Source organism: Schistocerca cancellata, chromosome 7, assembly GCF_023864275.1.
Source record: "Schistocerca cancellata isolate TAMUIC-IGC-003103 chromosome 7, iqSchCanc2.1, whole genome shotgun sequence".
Classification (NCBI taxonomy): domain Eukaryota; kingdom Metazoa; phylum Arthropoda; class Insecta; order Orthoptera; family Acrididae; genus Schistocerca; species Schistocerca cancellata.
In genome coordinates this window covers 413,291,418-413,311,331 of record NC_064632.1, presented here as the reverse complement: position 1 = coordinate 413,311,331, position 19,914 = coordinate 413,291,418, and the positions used below count along the sequence as shown (strand labels likewise).

At 42.2% G+C, this 19,914-nt stretch overlaps 1 protein-coding gene across 2 annotated transcripts in view; it reads left to right on the top strand.

The window, feature by feature from the left end:
• Positions 1-19,914, top strand: part of LOC126092315 (cadherin-23-like) — a 517,289-nt gene that overhangs the window by 301,382 nt on the left and 195,993 nt on the right. For both annotated transcript variants that reach the window (XM_049907844.1, XM_049907845.1), the window contains exons 15-16: positions 221-383; positions 11,858-12,011. In XM_049907844.1, the coding sequence (XP_049763801.1) occupies positions 221-383; positions 11,858-12,011 (317 nt within the window). The remainder of the gene's footprint in view (positions 1-220; positions 384-11,857; positions 12,012-19,914) is intronic.

Here is a 19,914-nt window from a genome sequence, read left to right as displayed (position 1 = left end):
AAGTTGGTGCAACATGAAACGGATGTGAAGTATTCATTGACCCCTCCCGACGGAGGCTCGAGTCCTCCCTCGGGCATGGGTGTGTTTGTTATTCTTAGCATAAGGTACTTTAAGTTAGTTTAAGTAGTGTGTAAGTCTAGAGACCAATGACTTCAGCAGGTTGGTCCCTTAGATATTCACACACATTTGAAGTATTCATTGCCGTTGTTTCTGTTTTTAGTCCAAATGACAATTACCATCGATGACATAAACAACAACGCGCCAGTATTCAATGAAGTTGGCACGCTGAGTGTGAAGGAAGAGGAGGCCGACCTCCCGATCGCATTCATAACCGCAGTGGATGCTGACGGCCCTGGTAACAACGATGTCACATACTCCATTAGGTGAGTAAACACTTTTTCCGTCTCAGTTACGGGTTGTCGAGCCTGAATTCGTAATACACATAGCTGACAGATAGGATTTTTCTTCACTTTAGTTCCATAAAGGTAAAATCTAAGGTAAGACTTTTTATCAGTTAAAAATGTCGGTGGGTGTAAGCCATGTAAACAAGCAACTCCGAAAATAAGTATCTGCCAGTCGGATGGCGTCAAGTGAATCTGTCATCAATAATATTTCTGTTTACAGGCCAAACTCAAGGTATCTTGAATCGGTACACAGCGTTGACTACTGCTGCAGCTCTGCTATAAGAATTTCTGAGCATTTTACTATGTTAAACATGGTAATGGACTGTACAGGACATTCCAATGGGAAGTCCAATATAGGAAAAATATACTATTTTTGTTCCTACCAGTGACAAACGGTTTACAAAGTGCACCGTCAAAAGTGTAAATACGTTATTACTTTCATGTGTAAGTGCTGTTTACAAGGGTGTAGTACAACTTACCAACTTTGAAGAATACTCCTTCTGCTGACGTAGACACCAAAAAGTACAAGGGTTATTAGGAAAGTAAGAAACAATCGGTTGCGAAATGGAAACAACAGTGAAAATCTGATGAACCTTTGCACAGTTGTGTTGGGCAGGGTCTCTACTTCGCCTGTAGATAGCGTCACGTCGCATCCCACAGTTTGAGTGCACAGTGAGCACGTAAAGATGCCTAGAGATAGTTTCGCCCACCAAGTCTGGGTGCCTGACGGGAGATTTCGCCCCATTTCATACAACCCCACGTAACGTAACTGTCGTGCTTGGCGTTCTTCATGGTAATTCTCGTCCGTACATCGCAGGGGCAATGAAGAACCTCCTGCAGCATTTTCGATGGGAAGTCTTTGATCACTCGTAGTACAGCCCCAACTTGCCCTCCCCTGATTTTCATCTCTGCTCAAACGAACCGCTGGCTATGAGACAACATTTCGGCACAGACAACGAGCTGCAGTCCAGTGTAGAAAACTGCCGGAAAGCACAGGGGGCTGCCTTCTACGGCGAGGGTATTGGAAAGTTGGTACAGCGCTACGACAGACGGCTAAGTCGGAGCGACGAAGTAACTGCCAGGTGTAGCTGGCTGTTGCAAATAAAACCCGTTTTGATTTTCACTGTGATTTCCATTTCGCGAACGATAGTTCCTCACTTTCCAAATAGTCCTCGTTTATATTATATCCACTTAAAAGAAAACGACACATAACAGCACAGCATAATCTCGTAACGCCCACCAACATCTCTGTAGCGAACAGGCTGCAAGCTTCGTTTTAAAGCTGCTGGAGTCTGCACCATACTGCCTTGCTAATTTTCCCACATAGTTCAATGTAGGAAGTGGTCCAATATCAACAATATTACCCTCCGAACTCTGGTGTAGGAAGAAATTTGAGCTACAGTATGCAGTTGGCAAGGAGAAACGAAATAGTGACGTTAACTCTCGGATTATCTCACTGCGCCAGTGTGCTGAAACAAACCCCAAATACCTCTGCAGTGTCTCAGTGAGGAAAAGCGGGTGAGACTGTTAATGCTGGTCGTTCCGTTAGATTTAGACAAGATCGGTGACTACCTTGTGTTATTCAAGAGTAGTAGGCTAAACGCTGGCACTAAATCCCATCATCGCGTTTCTCTTTCATTACCACCACCATCGTCGTCAACAACAACTACAACAGCAAAACCACAAAAACCACAAACACAATACTCGAAGTGGAATCATCACACTCAGTGCAAATAATACAAACCTTTCCCAACCAAGCTGCTGCGGTACTCAAGTTACATTAATAAGTAGCCCAATTTAGGCTGGATTGTCCTGATACATTACCCGTGTCAAAATGGACCTTTTACCAATTGCGGAAAAGGTCGATATCGTGTTGATGTAGGGCTATTGTGATCAAAATGCGCAACGGGCGTGTGCTATGTATGTTGCTCGGTATCCTGGACGACGTCATCCAAGTGTCCGGACCGTTCGCCGGATAGTTAGGTTATTTAAGGAAACAGGAAGTGTTCAGCCACATGTGAAACGTCAACCACGACTTGCAACAAATGATAATTCCCAAGTAGGTGCTTTAGCTGCTCTCACGGCTAATCAGCACATCAGTAGCAGACAAACTGCGCGACAATCGGGAATCTCAAAAACGTCGTTGTTGAGAATGCTACATCAACATCGATTGCACCCGTACCATATTTCTATGCACCAGGAATTGCATGGCGACGACTTTGAACGTCGTGTACAGTTCTGCCACTGGGCACAAGAGAAATTAAGGGACGATGACAGATTTTTTTGTACGCGTTTTATTTAGCGACGAAGCGTCATTCACCAACAGCGGTAATGTAAACCGGCATAATATGCACTATTGGGCAACGGAAAATCCACGATGGCTGCTGTTCCTTATCTATATAAACGATTTGGGAGACAATCTGAGCAGCCGTCTTCGGTTGTTTGCAGATAACGCTGTCGTTTCTCGACTAATAAAGTCATCAGAAGATCAAAACAAACTGCAAAACGATTTAGAAGACATATCGGAATGGTGCGAAAAGTGGCAGTTGACCTTAAATAACGAAAAGTGTGAGGTCATCCACATGAATGCTAAAAGGAACGCGTTAAACTTCGGTTACACGATAAATCAGTCTAATCTAAAAGCCGCAAATTCAACTAAATATCTAGGTATTACAATTACGAACAATTTAAATTGGAAGGAACACACAGAAAATGTTGTTGGGAAAGCTAACCAAATACTGCGTTTTATTGGCAGGACACTTAGAAAATGTAACAGACCTATTAAGGAGACTGCCTACACTACGCTTGTCCGTCCACTTTTGGAATACTGTTGCGCGGTGTGGGAAGCTTACCAGATAGGACTGACTGAGTACATCGAAAAAGTTCAAAGAAAGGCAGCACGTTTTGTATTATCGCGAAATACGGGAGAGAGTGTCACAGAAATGGTACAGGATTTGCGATGGACATCATTAAAAGAGAGGCGTTTTTCGTTGCGACGGAATCTTCTCACGAAATTCCAATCACCAACTCTCTCCTCCGAATCCGAAAATATTTTCTTGACATCGACTTACATAGGGAGGAACGATCACGAAGATAAAATAAGGGAAATCAGAGCTCGTACGGAAAGATATAGGTGTTCATTCTTACCGCGCGCTGTACAATATTGGAATAATAGAGAATTGTGAAGGTGGTTCGATGAACCCTCTCCCAGGCACTTAAATGTGATTTGCAGAGTATCCATGTAGACGTAGATGTAGATGAACATCAGCGACCTTGGCGGGTTAATGTATGGTGCGCGTTGTCAGCGCATGTGCGAACATTACGGAAGGCGAACTACTCTCTGTGGAGAGGAATGTCGTTACACTTATTGCCAAATGCATTGAGGTTGACGAACCTCATTTTGAGCATTTATTGCCTTAATGTCGTATTTACAGGTAATCACGCTGTAACAGCATGCGTTCTCAGAAATGATAAGTTCACAAAGGTACACATTGGAACAAAGGAAATAAAATGTTCAAACGTACCTACGTTCTGTGTTTTAATTTAAAAAAACGTACCTGTTACCAATAGTTCGTCTAAAATTGTGAACCATATGTTTTCGACTATTACAGCGCCATCTATCACAAAACGAAAAAAGTGGTCCAACTAAAACATTCGTCTTTCTTTACGTATGTGTAATAAAAAATGGGGGTTCCTATTTAAATAAACGCAGTTGATATCCGTTTGACCTATGGCAGCGCCATCTAGCGGGCCAACCATAGCGCCATCTGGTTTCCCCCTTCAAGCTGGACAGGTTTCGTTCTTTGTAGTTTTTTCGTTTGACTCTTATTTCGTGAGATATTTGGCCTGGTCACGATCAATGGACCACCCTGTATATAAATGACCTTGTGGATAACATCGGAAGTCCACTGAGGCTTTGTAGTATATCGATAGGTTGTAACAGTGGAAAATTGTACTGAAATGCAGGAGGATCTGCAACGAATTGACCATGGTGCAGAGAATGGCAGTTGAATCTCAAAGTAGACAAGTGTAATGTGCTGCGAATACATAGAAAGAAAGATTCTTTATCATTTAGCTACAATATAGCAGGTCAGTAACTGGAAGCAGTTAATCCCATAAATTATCTGGGAGTAGGCATTAAGAGTGAATTAAAATGGAATGACCATATAAAATTATTCGTCGGTAAAGCACATGCTAGACTCAGATTCATTGGAAGAATCCTAAGGAAATGCAGTCCGAAAACAAAGGAAATAGGTTACAGTCTACATATACATCTACGTGATTACTCTGCTATTCACAATAAAGTGCCTGGCAGAGGGTTCAAGGAACCACCTTCATGCTGTCTCTCTACCGTTCCACTTCCGAACGGCACGCGGGAAAAACGAGCACCTAAACTTTTCTGTGCGAGCCTTGATTTCTCTTATTTTATCGTGATGATCATTTCTCGCTATGTAGGTGGGTGCCAACAGAATGTTTTCGCAATCGAAGGAGAAAACTGGTGATTGAAATTTCATGAGAAAATCCCGTCGCAACGAAAAACGCCTTTATTTTAATGATTGCCACTCCAACTCACGTATCAAGTCTGTGACACTGTCTCCCCTATTTCGCGATAATACAAAACGAGCTGCCCTTCTTTGTACTTTTTCGATGTCATCCGTCAGTCCCACCTGATGCGGATCCCACACCGCACAGCAATACTCCAGAATATGGCGGACAAGCGTAGTGAAAGTAGTCTCTTTGGTAGACCTGTTGCACTTTCTAAGTGTTCTGCCAATGCATCACAGTCTTTGGTTTGCTCTACCCACAATATTATCTATGTGATCGTTCCAATCTAGGTTATTTGTAATTGTAATCCCTAACTATTTAGTTGAATTTATAGCCCTCAGATTTGTGTGACTTATCACGTAATCGAAATTTAGCTGATTTCTTTTATTACTCATGTGAATAACTTCGCTCTTTTCTTTATTCAGGGTCAATTGCCACTTTTCGCAACATACAGATATCTTGTCTAAATTATTTTGCAAGTCGTTTTGATCATCTGATGACTTTGCAAGACGGTAAATGATAGCATCATCTGCAAACAATCTAAGACAGCTACTCAGATTGTCTCCTATGTCATTAATATAGATCAGGAAATATAGAGGGCCTATTACACTTCCTAGGGGAACGTCGGATATTACTTCTGTTTTACTCGATGACTTTCCGTCTATTACTACGAACTGTGACCTTTCTGACAGGAAATCACGAATCCAGTCGCACAACTGAGGCGATACTCCGTAGGCACGCAGTTTGATTAGAAGACGCCTTTGAGGAATGGTGTCGAAAGCCTTCTGGAAATCTAAAAATATGGAATCAATTTGACATCCCCTGTCTATAGCACTTATTACTTCATGAGTATAAAGAGCTAGTTGTGTTTCACAAGAACGATATTTTCTCAATCCGTGCTGACTATATGTGAATAAATCGCTTTCTTCGAAGTAGTTCATAATGGTCGAATACAGTATATGTTCTAAAACCCTACTTCAAATCGACGTTAGTGATATAGGCCTGTAATTTAGCGGATTACTCCTATTTCCCTTTTTGGGTACTGGTGTGATATGAGCAATTTTCAGTCTTTAGGTACGGATCTTCCTGTGAACGAGTGGTTATATATAATTGCTAAAAATGGAGCTGTTTTATCAGCATACTCTGAGAGGAACCTGACTGGTATACAATCTGGACCGGAGGCCTTGCCTTTATTAAGTGATTTAAGCTGCTTTGTTACACCGAGGATATCTGCTTCTATATTTCTCATCTTGGAGTTGTTCTTGATTGGAATTCAGGAATATTTACTTCGTCTTCTTTGGTGAAGGAGTTTCGGAAAACCGTATTTAATAACTCTGCTTTAGTGGTACTGTCATCAGTGACTTCATCGTTGTTATTGCGCAGTGAAGGTATTGATTGCGTCGAGCCACTGGTGTGCTTTATGTTTGACCAGAATCTCTTTGGGTTTCCTGCCAGATTTCGAGACAGAATTTCGTTGTGGAAGTTATGAAAAGCATCTCGCATTGAAGTACGCGCCATATTTCGAACTTCTGTAAAAGTTTGCCAATCTTGGGGATTTTGCGTTCTTTTAAATTTTGCATGCTTTTTTCGTTGCTTCTGCAACAACGATCTGACCCGTTTCGTGTGCCATGGGGGATCAGTACCATCACTTATTAATTTATGTGGTATATATATATATTTCAACTGCTGTTGATACGATCTCTTTGAAAACATTCCGTAACTTTTCTACACTTACATGGTCAGATCGGAAGGAGTGAAGACTGTGTCTTAAAAAGGCGTTAAGAGCATTTTTATTAGCTTTTTTAAATAGATATACTTTGCGTTTCTTTTTTATGGTTGTAGGTGTTACAGTATTCAGCCTAGCTGCAACTGCCTTGTGGTCGCTAATCCCTGTATTCGTCACAACACTCACTATGTGTCCAGGATTATTTGTTGCCAAAAGGTCAAGTATGCTTTTGCTACCATTTACGCTTCGAGTGGGCTCATGAACTAATTGTTCAAAATAATTTTCTGAGAAAGTTCGCCCACTACTTGAATTCTGTTCACCCGTGTGGGATCCGTACCAGATAGGATTGATAGAAGTGATAGAGAAGATCCACCGGAGAGCAGCGCGCTTCGTTACAGGATCATTTAGTAATCGCGAAAGCGTTACAGAGATGATAGATAAACTCCAGTGGTAGACTCTGCAAGAGAGACGCTCAGTAGCTCGGTACGGGCTTTTCTTGGAGTTTCGAGAACATACCTTCACCTAGAAGCAGTATATTGCTCGCTCCTACGTATAAGTCTCGAAGAGACCATAAGGATAAAAACAGAGAGATTAGAGCCCGCACAGAGGCATACCGACAATCTTTCTTTCCACGAACAATACGAAACTGGAATAGAAGGGAGAACCGATAGAGGTACTCAAGGTACCTTCAGCCACGCACCGTCTGGTGGCTTGCGGAGTATGGATGTAGATGTAGATTTAGATGAACAAATAAATTACGTATATTCATACATTAAGAAGAAAATAATCTGTAACATTTGGAGATACAGGGAATACACTTTCACAGCAATAAATTATGATGTTCTGATGTAAATTTTGGGAGTACGTTTACCCTAAATTAAGCAAATAATAATAATAAGTAGGCATTTACACAGCCCATTACACGAGATACGTCCAGTTTGCTTATCGATAGGCATGCTACATTTTGTCCACTTGTTACCACTAACAGACAATCAGAATTTAGTTAAACTAGGCTTTGTTGGGCTCAAGAGAATTCAACCTCTCACATATACAGTGTTCGTAACGTCAGGCTGAAAAAAATAGTACGAGCAGTCATGCCAGTACCAAAGCGCTAGTAGCACAAACGAAGGTACTAGCAGCGGAAGAAGGGAAGGAGCCAATGGAGATGCTTATACTGGGGCAGAAGCCAATCAGTGTGTTACCACTATACTTGTTGACTGACACATATAATACAAATTGAATTTCCTCCAGACTAGAGATTTAGAGGGCCTAATAAGAAACGCTTACGGAGTCTAGGATAGTGGAAGAGATCTTGCGGAGTACGTGAAAGAAGTGCTTTGGTTTTCCAGGTTGGGTGATTAAGTACTAACTTAAGCATGTCGATATCCTTCGATGTTAGCCATGTGTTAAGTTGTAGAGGTGATAGTTAGTCAGAGTAAGCATGTGACTGAGAAAATAGACTTATCTATAGTTAGGACTAAATCGGTGGCATTCTACTTGTGACGAAATATAAAGTATTTCTAGAGTCGTAGATAAAAATGTACTTAACTTTTCCTTTAGTGATTGAGATATAGTCAAGATTGCTTTGCGTAACGAAACAGAGTCCGCCTCACGTCACCTGGAGCATAGGGACGAAGGCAACGGACGTTCTCACAGACTTCGCGAAAACGGAAAAATACACATCACAACTTCACCACGTTTTGGGATTCTTTCACATCTAATGTCCTAGGCATCTTGTCAGACAGCGAACAATGAAATCGAATGAAATTGTTCTATTGACATCGAAATTGAGAGCATTTTACGTAAAAGTAACTAATGATGTTTTATTATTTGTAACATCCTTCTGCTTTATAGAAATAATCTGTTACCGCTCCCCTCCCCCCCCCCTCCCTCCCGCACGCATACACACGAACGCCAGCAATATTGCCTGCATTCGGTCCTTTCCTTGTTTCCTTAACCCTATCACACATAAGCGACTAAGCAGCCAATTTCAACAATTATTTCGAATGTCACTGTGTATTTAAGCACGGACATAGAAACTGAATTCCTGTTTTTAGAAGTGATAGCGTTGATCTTCTTGTGTTGACTATTACTTGCAAAAAATAATAGCAAACCGAATAAACTTTATGAAACTTGTTTCAGAATGCTTTTACAGGAAGCTGCGTGCCATATTACAGAGTACAACACGTTTTCCATTGACACCAAATGTGTTGAATACATCTTTCCAGTCCGTCTTTCGCAAAGCCTCCTACTCCTTTTTGAACTAAAATGGGTATATAACTCATATGACCTCAGTAAAAATGAACTGAAAACACTCCCCTTTTCACACAAGATTTTGATCCAAAAATGAATATTACACGATCTGCCTTCGATTTTATTCATATATTCGGAAGCAAGAAGTGATTTCATAGAGCAACGAAAAATATAAGCAGAGCTTGGAGATATATTTAACTGAATGCAAGAATAACATCATAATCACAGCTCTTAATTTTCTGGTATCCAGGATCCGGTATTCAGGATCTAGTATTCAGGATCCGCAAGGAGTTTCGAAGTTCACGGAAGCACTAACTTACCTTCTACTGACTGAAAATGCATGCGATGAATTGGGAAGGGAAAAAATCTATGATACCATGTCACTATTTGAGACAGATTCAAAATAAAACATCTTTCTTAAATTAAAATTTTGTTATGTGTGTTTCTTGCAACGCAAACTATTTAAGACACTCGTCAATGTCAATTTTTACTTCATGTTCGATTGCCAAACTTGCCAGATTTGTTAATCTCAACGAGAACATTGCACATCTTATACCATTTATCACGCGGATTTGTGTCGAGGTCCGGTGAACCTGCCAGTCTGTGGATGGTTTTTAGGCGGTTTTCCATCTGCCTCGGCGAATGCGGGCTGATTCCCCTTATTCCGCCTCAGTTACACTATGTCGGCGATTGCTGCGCAAACAAGTTTTCCACGTACGTGTACACCACCATTACTCTACCACGCAAACATAGGGGTTAAACTCATCTGGTGTGAGACGTTCCATGGGGGGTCCACCGCAGGCCGAACCGCACAATAACCCTGGGTTCGGTGTGGGGCGGCGGAGGGGTGAAGTGGACTGCGGTAGTCGTCGTGGGGTTGCCGATCACTGCGGCTGCGGCGGGGATGGAGCCTCTCCGTCGTTTCTAGGACACCGGTTAACATACAACACAATACAATACAATACCATTTTTCATTGGTTTCAATTTAGAGAAGCTTCTCTCACAACTGACATTAATTATGGCAACTGTAAGGAATATTCTCAGCATTACGACTGTATTAGCTAGTCCTTTTTCAAGTTTGGACTCAAAACTAAACTTCAATAAACCCAGTGGGCCAGAAGCAATAAGTAATAAAATGGAACACGTATAGCCGTCTTTTAGATGTTATTTATTATATGGATACCAGTTTCGCTGATTCAGTACAGTATGTTCAGGCCGTAACTGACGCCGAGGTGGTTAACTCCAATCGTATACAGGATACCATCAGTGGTTAACATCCATGGACTGGTTTCTGTAGACTGTAACAATGGTAGTTGATGGTTGGAGGCACAACATCGTTGTTACAGTCTGCGGAAACCAGTTCATAGATATTGGCCACTGATGGAATCATTTATACGATCGGAGTTAACTCCCTCAGCGTCAGTAAAGACCTAAAAATGGTGCATTGAATCACTGAAACTGGCAGTCATATAATAAACAACATGGAAAGAACGGATGCAGGTGTTCTATTTTATTACATAAGTGAATGCCGGAAGTCCCTAAAAAATGGTTCAAATGGCTCTGAGCACTATGGGACTCAACTGCTGAGGTCTTTAGTCCCCTAGGACTTAGAACTAGTTAAACCTAACTAACCTAAGGACATCACAAACATCCATGCCCGAGGCAGGATTCGGACCGTAGCGGTCTTGCGGTTCCAGACTGCAGCGCCTTTAACCGGACGGCCACTTTGGCCGGCTGGAAGTCCCTCAAACCCTCATTCAGAAGGATGGACATACAAGAATCAGTAGGCCCTAAGTTCTTTCATGTATGTTGTAGCTAAAAAGTTCGTAGAGGCACGCATTGAAGCATAAATTCTTCTTTGTCGATATTTTGAGGGGCTTAGCCGACGTTGCTACCGTTATCGTCGACATCCATTATTATTTCAGGCCTTAGGAAGGCATATTTTTCAGTCAAATTTGGCAGCTACCGGAACATTTCTCGAATTTCAGCAGTTCTTTATCTAATGAAGAAATTTTTTTTCATTTTAAATCGCCTTCATGCGATAAGCATTTCACCTTGTTTCGCCAGACATGTGCCTCCTAATTCGTCATGGAAGTTCAATAGAAATGCCAAGTTCTTCACACAAGCTTTTACCGTGGCTTAATGCCTCGGGTAAAAATTCCTCTCGCTTCTCTTCCAATGCCAACCGTAAGGCGCTTATTTTCTGGACACTAGATTTCTCCATTTGCAAAGAATTGTGTGCATCATTCACTTCACGCAGTACCAGTTGCCGTAGACCCACGAAACACAGAAACAAAAATGACAGCATCGCCACTTACAAAGTCCATGGGTCCATCCGGGTGGTCAAGCATTCGTCTCTTTATGTTAGCGTTGTCAAAATTTCTTTTTAATGATTTTACGTTATGTTTACTGCACTGCCTCCTGCGTTCCAATGTGTGTCCCGCATCATTTCCAAACCTTGCCTGTAGCAGTAATCAATCAGGACCTTCCATCCGTGTGCAGACATACAAAAGCACCCCGTCTTCAGGCCCATCGGTCGTAATAATCTACCTACACTAGAGACTGAATTAATAACTGTCACTCATTTGGGATGTAATGAATATCGTGTACCTCCTGTAAAATATACTTCCTGGTGCAGGATAAGACTTCAAACTCACAGTAATATAAAAATGGCATTTTTAGAATTCCTCCCCCGTCCTTCTCATCCCTTCCCTCGCCCCTCGCCCCTCCCCCCACCCGTCACGTAAATTTATGTGGAGCCCTATGGTTACATTTTAATAATGAATTATATATATATCAAATTTTATTTATCTGTATTAAACGCACATATCATGCCTAACTGATCGCCTGTTTCTCTCATTGTTCTCTTTAAGGAGTTCAATGGTACGTTCACATCACTCACTTTTTATGTTTCTGTGTCTATTAACAGCGGTGCGCAGGAGATGTACGACGGTTATGTCACTATAAACAGTTTGACGGGTGAAATTCGGACAATCGAGAAAATAGATTGCGACAAGGATGGTTACGCCAACATTTCATTGGTCGTCAAAGCCAGTGACGGAGAGCTCGACACCACAAAGACAGTAAGTATAGATATACTCCGAATGGATGAGCTATCAGGAATCTTCCTTGTATACTTTTAATAAGTTCAGATTGGATTTCCATAACACATACGAACAAATTATATATAAAATCGTATTTATACAACCATATAAAAGTGTGTGTGTGTGTGTGTGTGGGGGGGGGGGGGGTTCAAATGGTTCAAATGGCCCTAAGCACTATGGGACTTAACATCTGAGGTCATCAGTCCCCTAGACTTAACTACTTAAACCTAACTAACGTAAGGACATCACACACATCCACGCCCGAGGCAGGATTCGAACCTGCGACCGTAGCAGCAGCGCGGTTCTAGACTGAAGCGCCTAGAACCGCCCGGCCACAGCGGCCGGCCAGTGTGTGTGTGTGTGTGTGTGTGTGTGTGTGTGTGTGTGTGTGTGTGTGTGTGTGTGTGTGTCTGTATGTATAACTAAGTGGGTATGAGTGACTGATTGGAAAAGAAAGAGAGAGAGAGAGATTGAGAAAGTCCTTTGTTTGATTCCGAGACATGAATTATCAAGACGACGAAATAATGAGAGTGTAAGGCTGACCTAGAAAACTATCATGAGGTATAACTGCATACAATTAAAGACTTTAAATACCGGGAGTTGCGTAGCGGAAGTCCGTATCCAGATTCTGGGTAAAATGGATTCGATAAGTCTTTGATACGTTTCCGAAAGCATATTGCTCAGAACTGTGAGAATCCTGACATAACTACGAATTGTTAAGTCGTTATGTAACGTAAGAGGGCGGAGTAGCGTACAGAGGTTTAGGGCACTCTCTTGCCCTCGGGGTGGGACAGTGTCCCTAAAGGAGGAAGAATCGGCAATGATCAACGGCATGATAATGCAGAAGGCAATAGAAACCACTGCATTAAAGACATATCATGTGTATCCACAGGGCATGTGGTCTGTAATTGAAAAGATTCTTGATGACCTATCCACTGGCAAAAGATTCTGGAATAGTCCCCCAATCTGATCTCTGGGAAAAGACTGCCAAGGGGTAAATAACTATGAGGAAAAGATTAAATGCCCAACGAAAGAACAATTTTCTATGAGTCGTAGCGTGGAATGTCAGAAGCTTGAACATGGTAGGGGAGCTAGGAAATCTGAAAAGGGAAATATAAAGGTTCAGGCTAGATGTAGTACGGGTCAGTGAAGTGAAATGGAAGGAACACAAGGATTTCTGGTCAGAGGAGTATAGAATAATATCAACAGCAGCACAAAATTATATAACGGGAGTAGACTTCGTTATGAATAGGAAGGTAGGGCAGAGAGTTTGTTACTGTGAACAGTAACAGTTGTTCTCATCAGAATCGACAGCAAATCAACATCGACAACAATAGTTCAAGTATACATGTCGACGTCACAAGCTAAAGATGAAGAGATAGAGAAAGTATATGAGGGTACTGAAAAGGTAACACGGTACGTAAAAGAAGATGAAATTATAGTAGTCATGAGGGGCTGGAATGTTGTAGAAGAAGGGGCAGAAGAAAGGGTTAGGAGAATGTGGGCTTGGTACTAGGAAAGAGAGAGGAGAAAGACTAATTGAGTTTTGTAACGAACTTCAGCTAGTCATAGCGAATACTTTGCTCTAAAATCATAGGGTGAGGAGGGATACTTGGAAAAGGCCAGGAGATAGGGAAGATTGAAGTTGGATTACATCATAGTCAGGCGGAGACCCCGACATCAGATACTGGATTGTAAGGCGTGCCCAGGAGCAGATATAAGATCATAATGTAGTTGTGATGGAGAGTGGGCTGAAGCTTAATAGATTAGCCAGGGAGACTCAATACGCAAAGAAGTGGGATACGGAAGTGTTAAGGATTGACGACGTACGCTTGAAGTTCTCTAAGGCTATAGATATCGAAATAAGGAAAAGCTCAGTAAGGCAGTACAGCTGAAGAGGAACGGACATCTCTAAAATGGGCAACCAGGGAAGTTGGAAAGAATAACATAGATACAAAGAAGATACCTGCGAAAAAAACATGGATAACAGAAGAAATACCTCAGTTGATCGGTGAAAGAAGGAACTATAAAAATGCTCATGGAAATTCAGTCATACAGAAAGACGAGTCGTTTGTGAATGAAATAATTATGAAAAGCAGGGAAGTTAAGACGAAATGGCTGCATGAAATCCGTGAAGAAACCGAAAAAAGAATGATTGTCGGAAGGACTGACTCAGCATACAGCAAAGTCAAAGTAACCTTCAGTGAAACCAAGAGCAAGGGTGGTAACATTAAGAGTGCAATGGGAATACCACTGTTAAACGCAGAGCAGACAGTGGATAGATGGAAAGAGTGCAGTGATGGCCACTATGAGGGAGACAATTTGTCTACTGTGACAGTAGGAGGAACAGGTGTCGAAGGGAAGAGATAGGGGGTCCAGTATTAAAATCAGAAATTAAAAGAGTTTTGGAAGACTTAAGATCAAATAAGGCAGAAAGGGATAGATAACATTCCACCAGAATTTCTAAAATCGTATGGGGATGCAGCAACAAAACGACTATTCACGTTGGTGTGTAGAATGTATGAGTCTGGCGACATACCATCTGATTTTCGGAAAAATGTCATCCACACAATTCCGATCACTGTAAGAGCTGAAAAGTGCGAGAATTATCGCATACATCCAAGTTGCTGACAAGAATAATATACAGAAGAACGGCAAAGAAAATTGAGAATGTGTTAGACGACGATCAGTTTGAATTTTAGGAAAGGTAAAGGCACCAGAGAGGCAATTCTGACGTTGCGGTTAATAATGGAAGAAGACTAAAGAAAAATCAAGACACGTCCATAGGATTTGTCGACCTGGAAAAAGCGTTCGACCATGTAAAATGGTCCAAGATGTTCGAAATTTGAGGAAAATAGGTGTAAGCTACAGGAACAGACGTGTAATATGCAACATGTACAAGAGCCAAGAGAGAATAATAAGAGTGGAAGACCAAGAACGAAAAGCTCGGATTAAAAAGGGTGTAATACAGGGATGTAGTCTTTCGCTCCTACTGTTCAATCTGTACAATCGAAGAGCAATAATTTAAATAAAAGAAAGGATCAGGAGTGGGATAAAAATACAAGGTGAAAGGATATCAATGATACGATTCGGTGATGACATTTCTATCCTCAGCGAAAGTGAAGAAGGATTACATGATCTGCTGAATTGAAGGAAGAGTCTAATGCGTACAGAATATGGATTGAGAGTAAATCAAAGAAAGACGGAAGTAAAGAGAGTAGCAGACATGAGAAGTGAGAAACTTAACATCAGGATCGACGGTCACGAAGTAGGTAAAGTTAAGGAATTGTACTACCTAGGCAGCAAAATAACCAATGACGGACTGAGCAAGGAGGACATCAAAAGCAGACTAGCACTGACAGAAACGGCATTCCTGGCCAATAGAAATCTACAGTATCAAACATGGGCCTTAATTTGAGGAAGAAATTTCTGGGAATGTACGTTTGGAGCACAGCATTTTATGGTAATGAAACACGGACTGTGGGAAAACCAGAACAGAGCATCGAAGCATTTGGGATGTGATGCTACAGACAAATGTTGAAAATTAGGTGAACTGATAAGGAATGAGGAGCTTCGCGCAGAATCGGAGTGAAAAGGAATATGTGGAAAACACTGACAAGATGGAGAGACAGAATGATAGCATATCTATTAAGACATCAGGCAATAATTTCCATGGTAGTAGTCGGAGCTGAAGAGGGTGAAAACTATAAAGGAAGACACAGATTGGAATACATACCGCAAGTAATTGAGGACGTAAGTTGCACGTGCTACTCTGAATGAAGAGGTTGGCGCAGGAGAGCAGTTCGTGACAGGCAGCGTCACACCAGTCAGAAGATAGTTGATTCAAAAAAAAAAGTATTATTGTTACTATTATAAAACAGGAATAGACTCATGCATTTACTACTACCTTATTAACTTTAATTCAGAATAGCAATTAGACATTTTCATACGTACTTTTAAAGTAAACAACTCTGCTCTTACCTTCAGCGTCGTACTTGAGCCTGCTTAGCTGCACACAGGCTGCTGATTTGTGTCAGAATCGTTACATAGCAAGGATCATTTCTTCATCGACGGATTTTGATCTCTCGCTGTTTGGTGTTTTAATTTCAGTCAACGTCGAGATGGCCAGTCTACACAAATATGTGTGATTGGTAACTGGTAAAAAAAAAATGGCAATGACATATTAACTGCCATCTCGGAGATAGCTGGATATTCATTGCTTATTAAAAACCAAAATGGATGCAAAGGCATTTCGAAAAATTTTGATTTCGGTTTCTGTTTGCTTTCAAGTCTGTCACTTCGTTCCGTGAGCCTAAATCTAAATTATTCAGAAGACGTTTCAAATCCACCAATGGATTACGAACCTTGTCAAATTCTTTAACACTCTCCCCAAAATGTTTTTTGAAATTCTGCTCAAAGAGTACTAAATGTTCTTTAATTAAGTCCAACAACACCTCATTAACGTCAGTAAGTGGTCATATAGTTGGTAACATCTCACAGGATCCATTTTCAATCATCTGTATCCAGAAATTCAACTTATTAATAAATCTTTGAATATTGTCCATGCCGGCCGAAGTGGCCGTGCGGTTCTAGGCGCTACAGTCTGGAACCGAGCGATCGCTACGGTCGCAGGTTCGAATCCTGCCTCGGGCATGGATGTGTGTGATGTCCTTAGGTTAGTTAGGTTTAATTAGTTCTAAGTTCTAGGCGACTGATGACCTCAGAAGTTAAGTCGCATAGTGCTCAGAGCCATTTGAACCATTTGAACCAATATTGTCCATACTAGTCAGAAGATTTTCATTTCTACCTTGCATTTTTCTGTGTAGTTCATTTAAGTGTACGGTAATATCGGAAAGATATTCCAGCTTTTATACTCATATATCATCCGCGCTTTACTTCGAGGTAACCATCGGACTTCTGTATGTAGCAGAGGTGTAGTATGTTTTGATCCCATTTCTTAACACTATTGCTCCCGCGTACGAGCGCCCTGGCTTACAACCAGCCTTGCACGAAAGATACGGTGTTGCAAAGTACTTTCGCCCTAGCGGCACAGACAGTGCAGTACTACAGATGAGAATACAATTAACTTACGATACGTAAAGTATAACAGTAAAAGTGAGTAAATAAACAACGTTTAACTTCTATGAAACTATTACAGTTACCAGCACGTTGTTTGCGGAACACTACTCTAGCACTTTGAAGACTGGCCATGTAGAAGAACATTAAGCCTAGAAATCCGGCCATTTCTGCCGTTATTTAAAGTGTTGCTGAATATGTAACTCATCTGTCATCAAGAGTAATACGTACTGAAAAAAGACCAAGATTCAAGATTTATTTTTCATGTTTACTTTAGTCCTTTGTAAAGTACTAATTGTAAAATAATGATGACGGAAATTATAATTATCCTCCCAAAGTAAAAGTGCGGGTGAGTTGAGCAATTTCCTCCCCTTGAGCTTCCAAAATTTCTTGCTCACACGACTAACTGCGCAGCCTAACTAGTACATGCAGGCAAATTCGTCAACAAGATCACAAACGTAGTGCCCTATGACTATAATATCAATGATGATGAAATTTGATTTGTGGGGCGCTCAACTGCGTGGTTTTCAGCTCCCGTACAAATTCCCACTCCTTTCACTGTCGCCGGCTGCTGTGGCCGAGCGGTTCTAGTCGCTGCAGTCCGGAACCGCGCATCTGCTACGGCCACAGGTTCAAATCCTGCCTCAGGCACGTATGTATGTGATGTCCTTAGGTTAAGTAGTTCTAAGTCTAGAGGACTGATGACCTCAGATATAAAGTCCCATAGAGCTTAGAGCTATTTGTACCATTTTCCCTGTCCATTGTCACCACTTTTCCGAATGATAGTGAAATGTTGAGGACAATACAAACACCCAGTTCCTGGGCGCAGAAAATCCCCGACCCGGTCAGGAATCGAACCCGGGACACCGTGATCCAGAGGCAGGAACGCTAGCCATTAGACTACGAGCTGCGACATAATATCAATGAGTAATTGCCGGAATCCGTCTACTCATACTATTCCTGGGTGTAACACTTTGTACGGATATCGAATGGAGTGATCACAGGGGCTCAGTCGCGGATGATGCAGGTGGTAGACCTCGGTTCATTTTAGAATACTGAGGAAGTAGACTATGTGATCGGAAGTATCCGGACACCTGGCTGAAAATCACTTAGAAGTTCGCGGCGTCCTCCATCGGTAATGCTGGAATTAAATATGCTGTTTGCCCACCTTAGCCTTGATGACAACTTCATCTCTCACAGGCATACGTTCAATCACGTGCTGGAAGGTTTCTTGGTGAATGGCAGCCCATTCTTCACGGATTGCTGCACTGAGGAGACGTATCGATGTCGGTAGGTGAGACCTGGCGCGAAGTCAAATGATTCAAAAAAATTAGCTCTGAGCACTATGGGACTTAACATATATGGTCATCAGTCCCCTAAAACTTAGAAATACTTAAACCTAACTAACCTAGGGACATCACACACGTCCATACCCGAGGCAGGATTCGAACCTGCGCACCGTAGCGGTCGCGCGGTTCCAGACTGTAGCGCCTAGAACCGCTCGGCCACCCTGGCCGGCGGCACGAAGTCGGCGTTCCAAAACATCCCAAAGGTGTTCTATTGGATTCAGGGCAGGACTCTGTGCAGGCCAGTCCATTACAGGGATGTTACTGCCGTGTAACCACTCCGCCACCGGCCGTGCATTATGAACAGGTGCTCGATCGTGTAGAAAGATGCAGTCGCTATCCCCGAATTGTTCTTCAACAATGGGAAGCAAGAAGGTGTTTAAAACATCAATGTAGGCCTGTGCTGTGATAGTGCCACGTAAAACAACGAGGGGTGAAAGCCCCCTCCATGGAAATACGACCACACTGTAACATGACCGCCTCCGAATTTTACTGTTGCCACTACACACTCTGGCAGATGACGTTCACTGGGCAGTCGCCATACCCAGACCCTGCCATCGGATCGCCACGTTGTGTACCGTGATTCGTCACTCCGCCCAACGGTTTTCGACTGCTCAATCGTCCAATGTTTACGCTCCTTACACCAACCAAGGCACGTGTGGCTTATGAGCAGCCGCTCGACCATGAAATCCTAGTTTTCTCACCTCCCGCCTAACTGACATGACCCTGATGAAGTTTGGAATTCCTGTGTGATGGTGTGGATAGATGTCTGCCTATTACACATTACGAGCCTCTTCAACTGTAGGCGGTCTCTGTCAGTCAACAGACGAGGTCGGCCCGTACGCTTTTGTGCTTTAGTGTCCCTTCACGTTTCCACTTCACTATCACATCGGAAACAGTGGACCTAGGGATGTTTAGGAGTGTGGAAATCTCGCGTACACACGTATGACACAAGTGACACACAATCACCTGACCGCGTACGAAGTCCTTGAGTTCCGCAGAGCGCCCCATTCTGTTCTCTCACAATGTCTAATGACGACTGAAGTCGCTGATATGGAGTACCTGGCTGTAGGTGGCCGTTCAATACACCTAAAATAAAAAACGTATGGTTTTGGTGGTGTCCGGATACTTTTGATCACGTTGTTTACCATCACTCTACAAAGGAGATTGTTTACAAACCACTCGTGAGACCTCTTCCATAATATAGCTCAAGTGTATGGGTGTTTGGGATCCAAATAGGATTAACAGGGGATATTGAACGAATACAGACAAGGGCAGCACGAGTAGTCACAGGTTTCTATAATGTGAGGTAGAGTGCCGCGGAGATACTAGAGGAATTGAATTGGGAGACACTTGAAGATAGACGTAAACTATCCCGAGAAAGTCTCTTAACGAAGTTTCAAGAACCGGTTTTAAATGATGACTCAAGGGATATTCTACAGTCCCCTACGTATCAAACA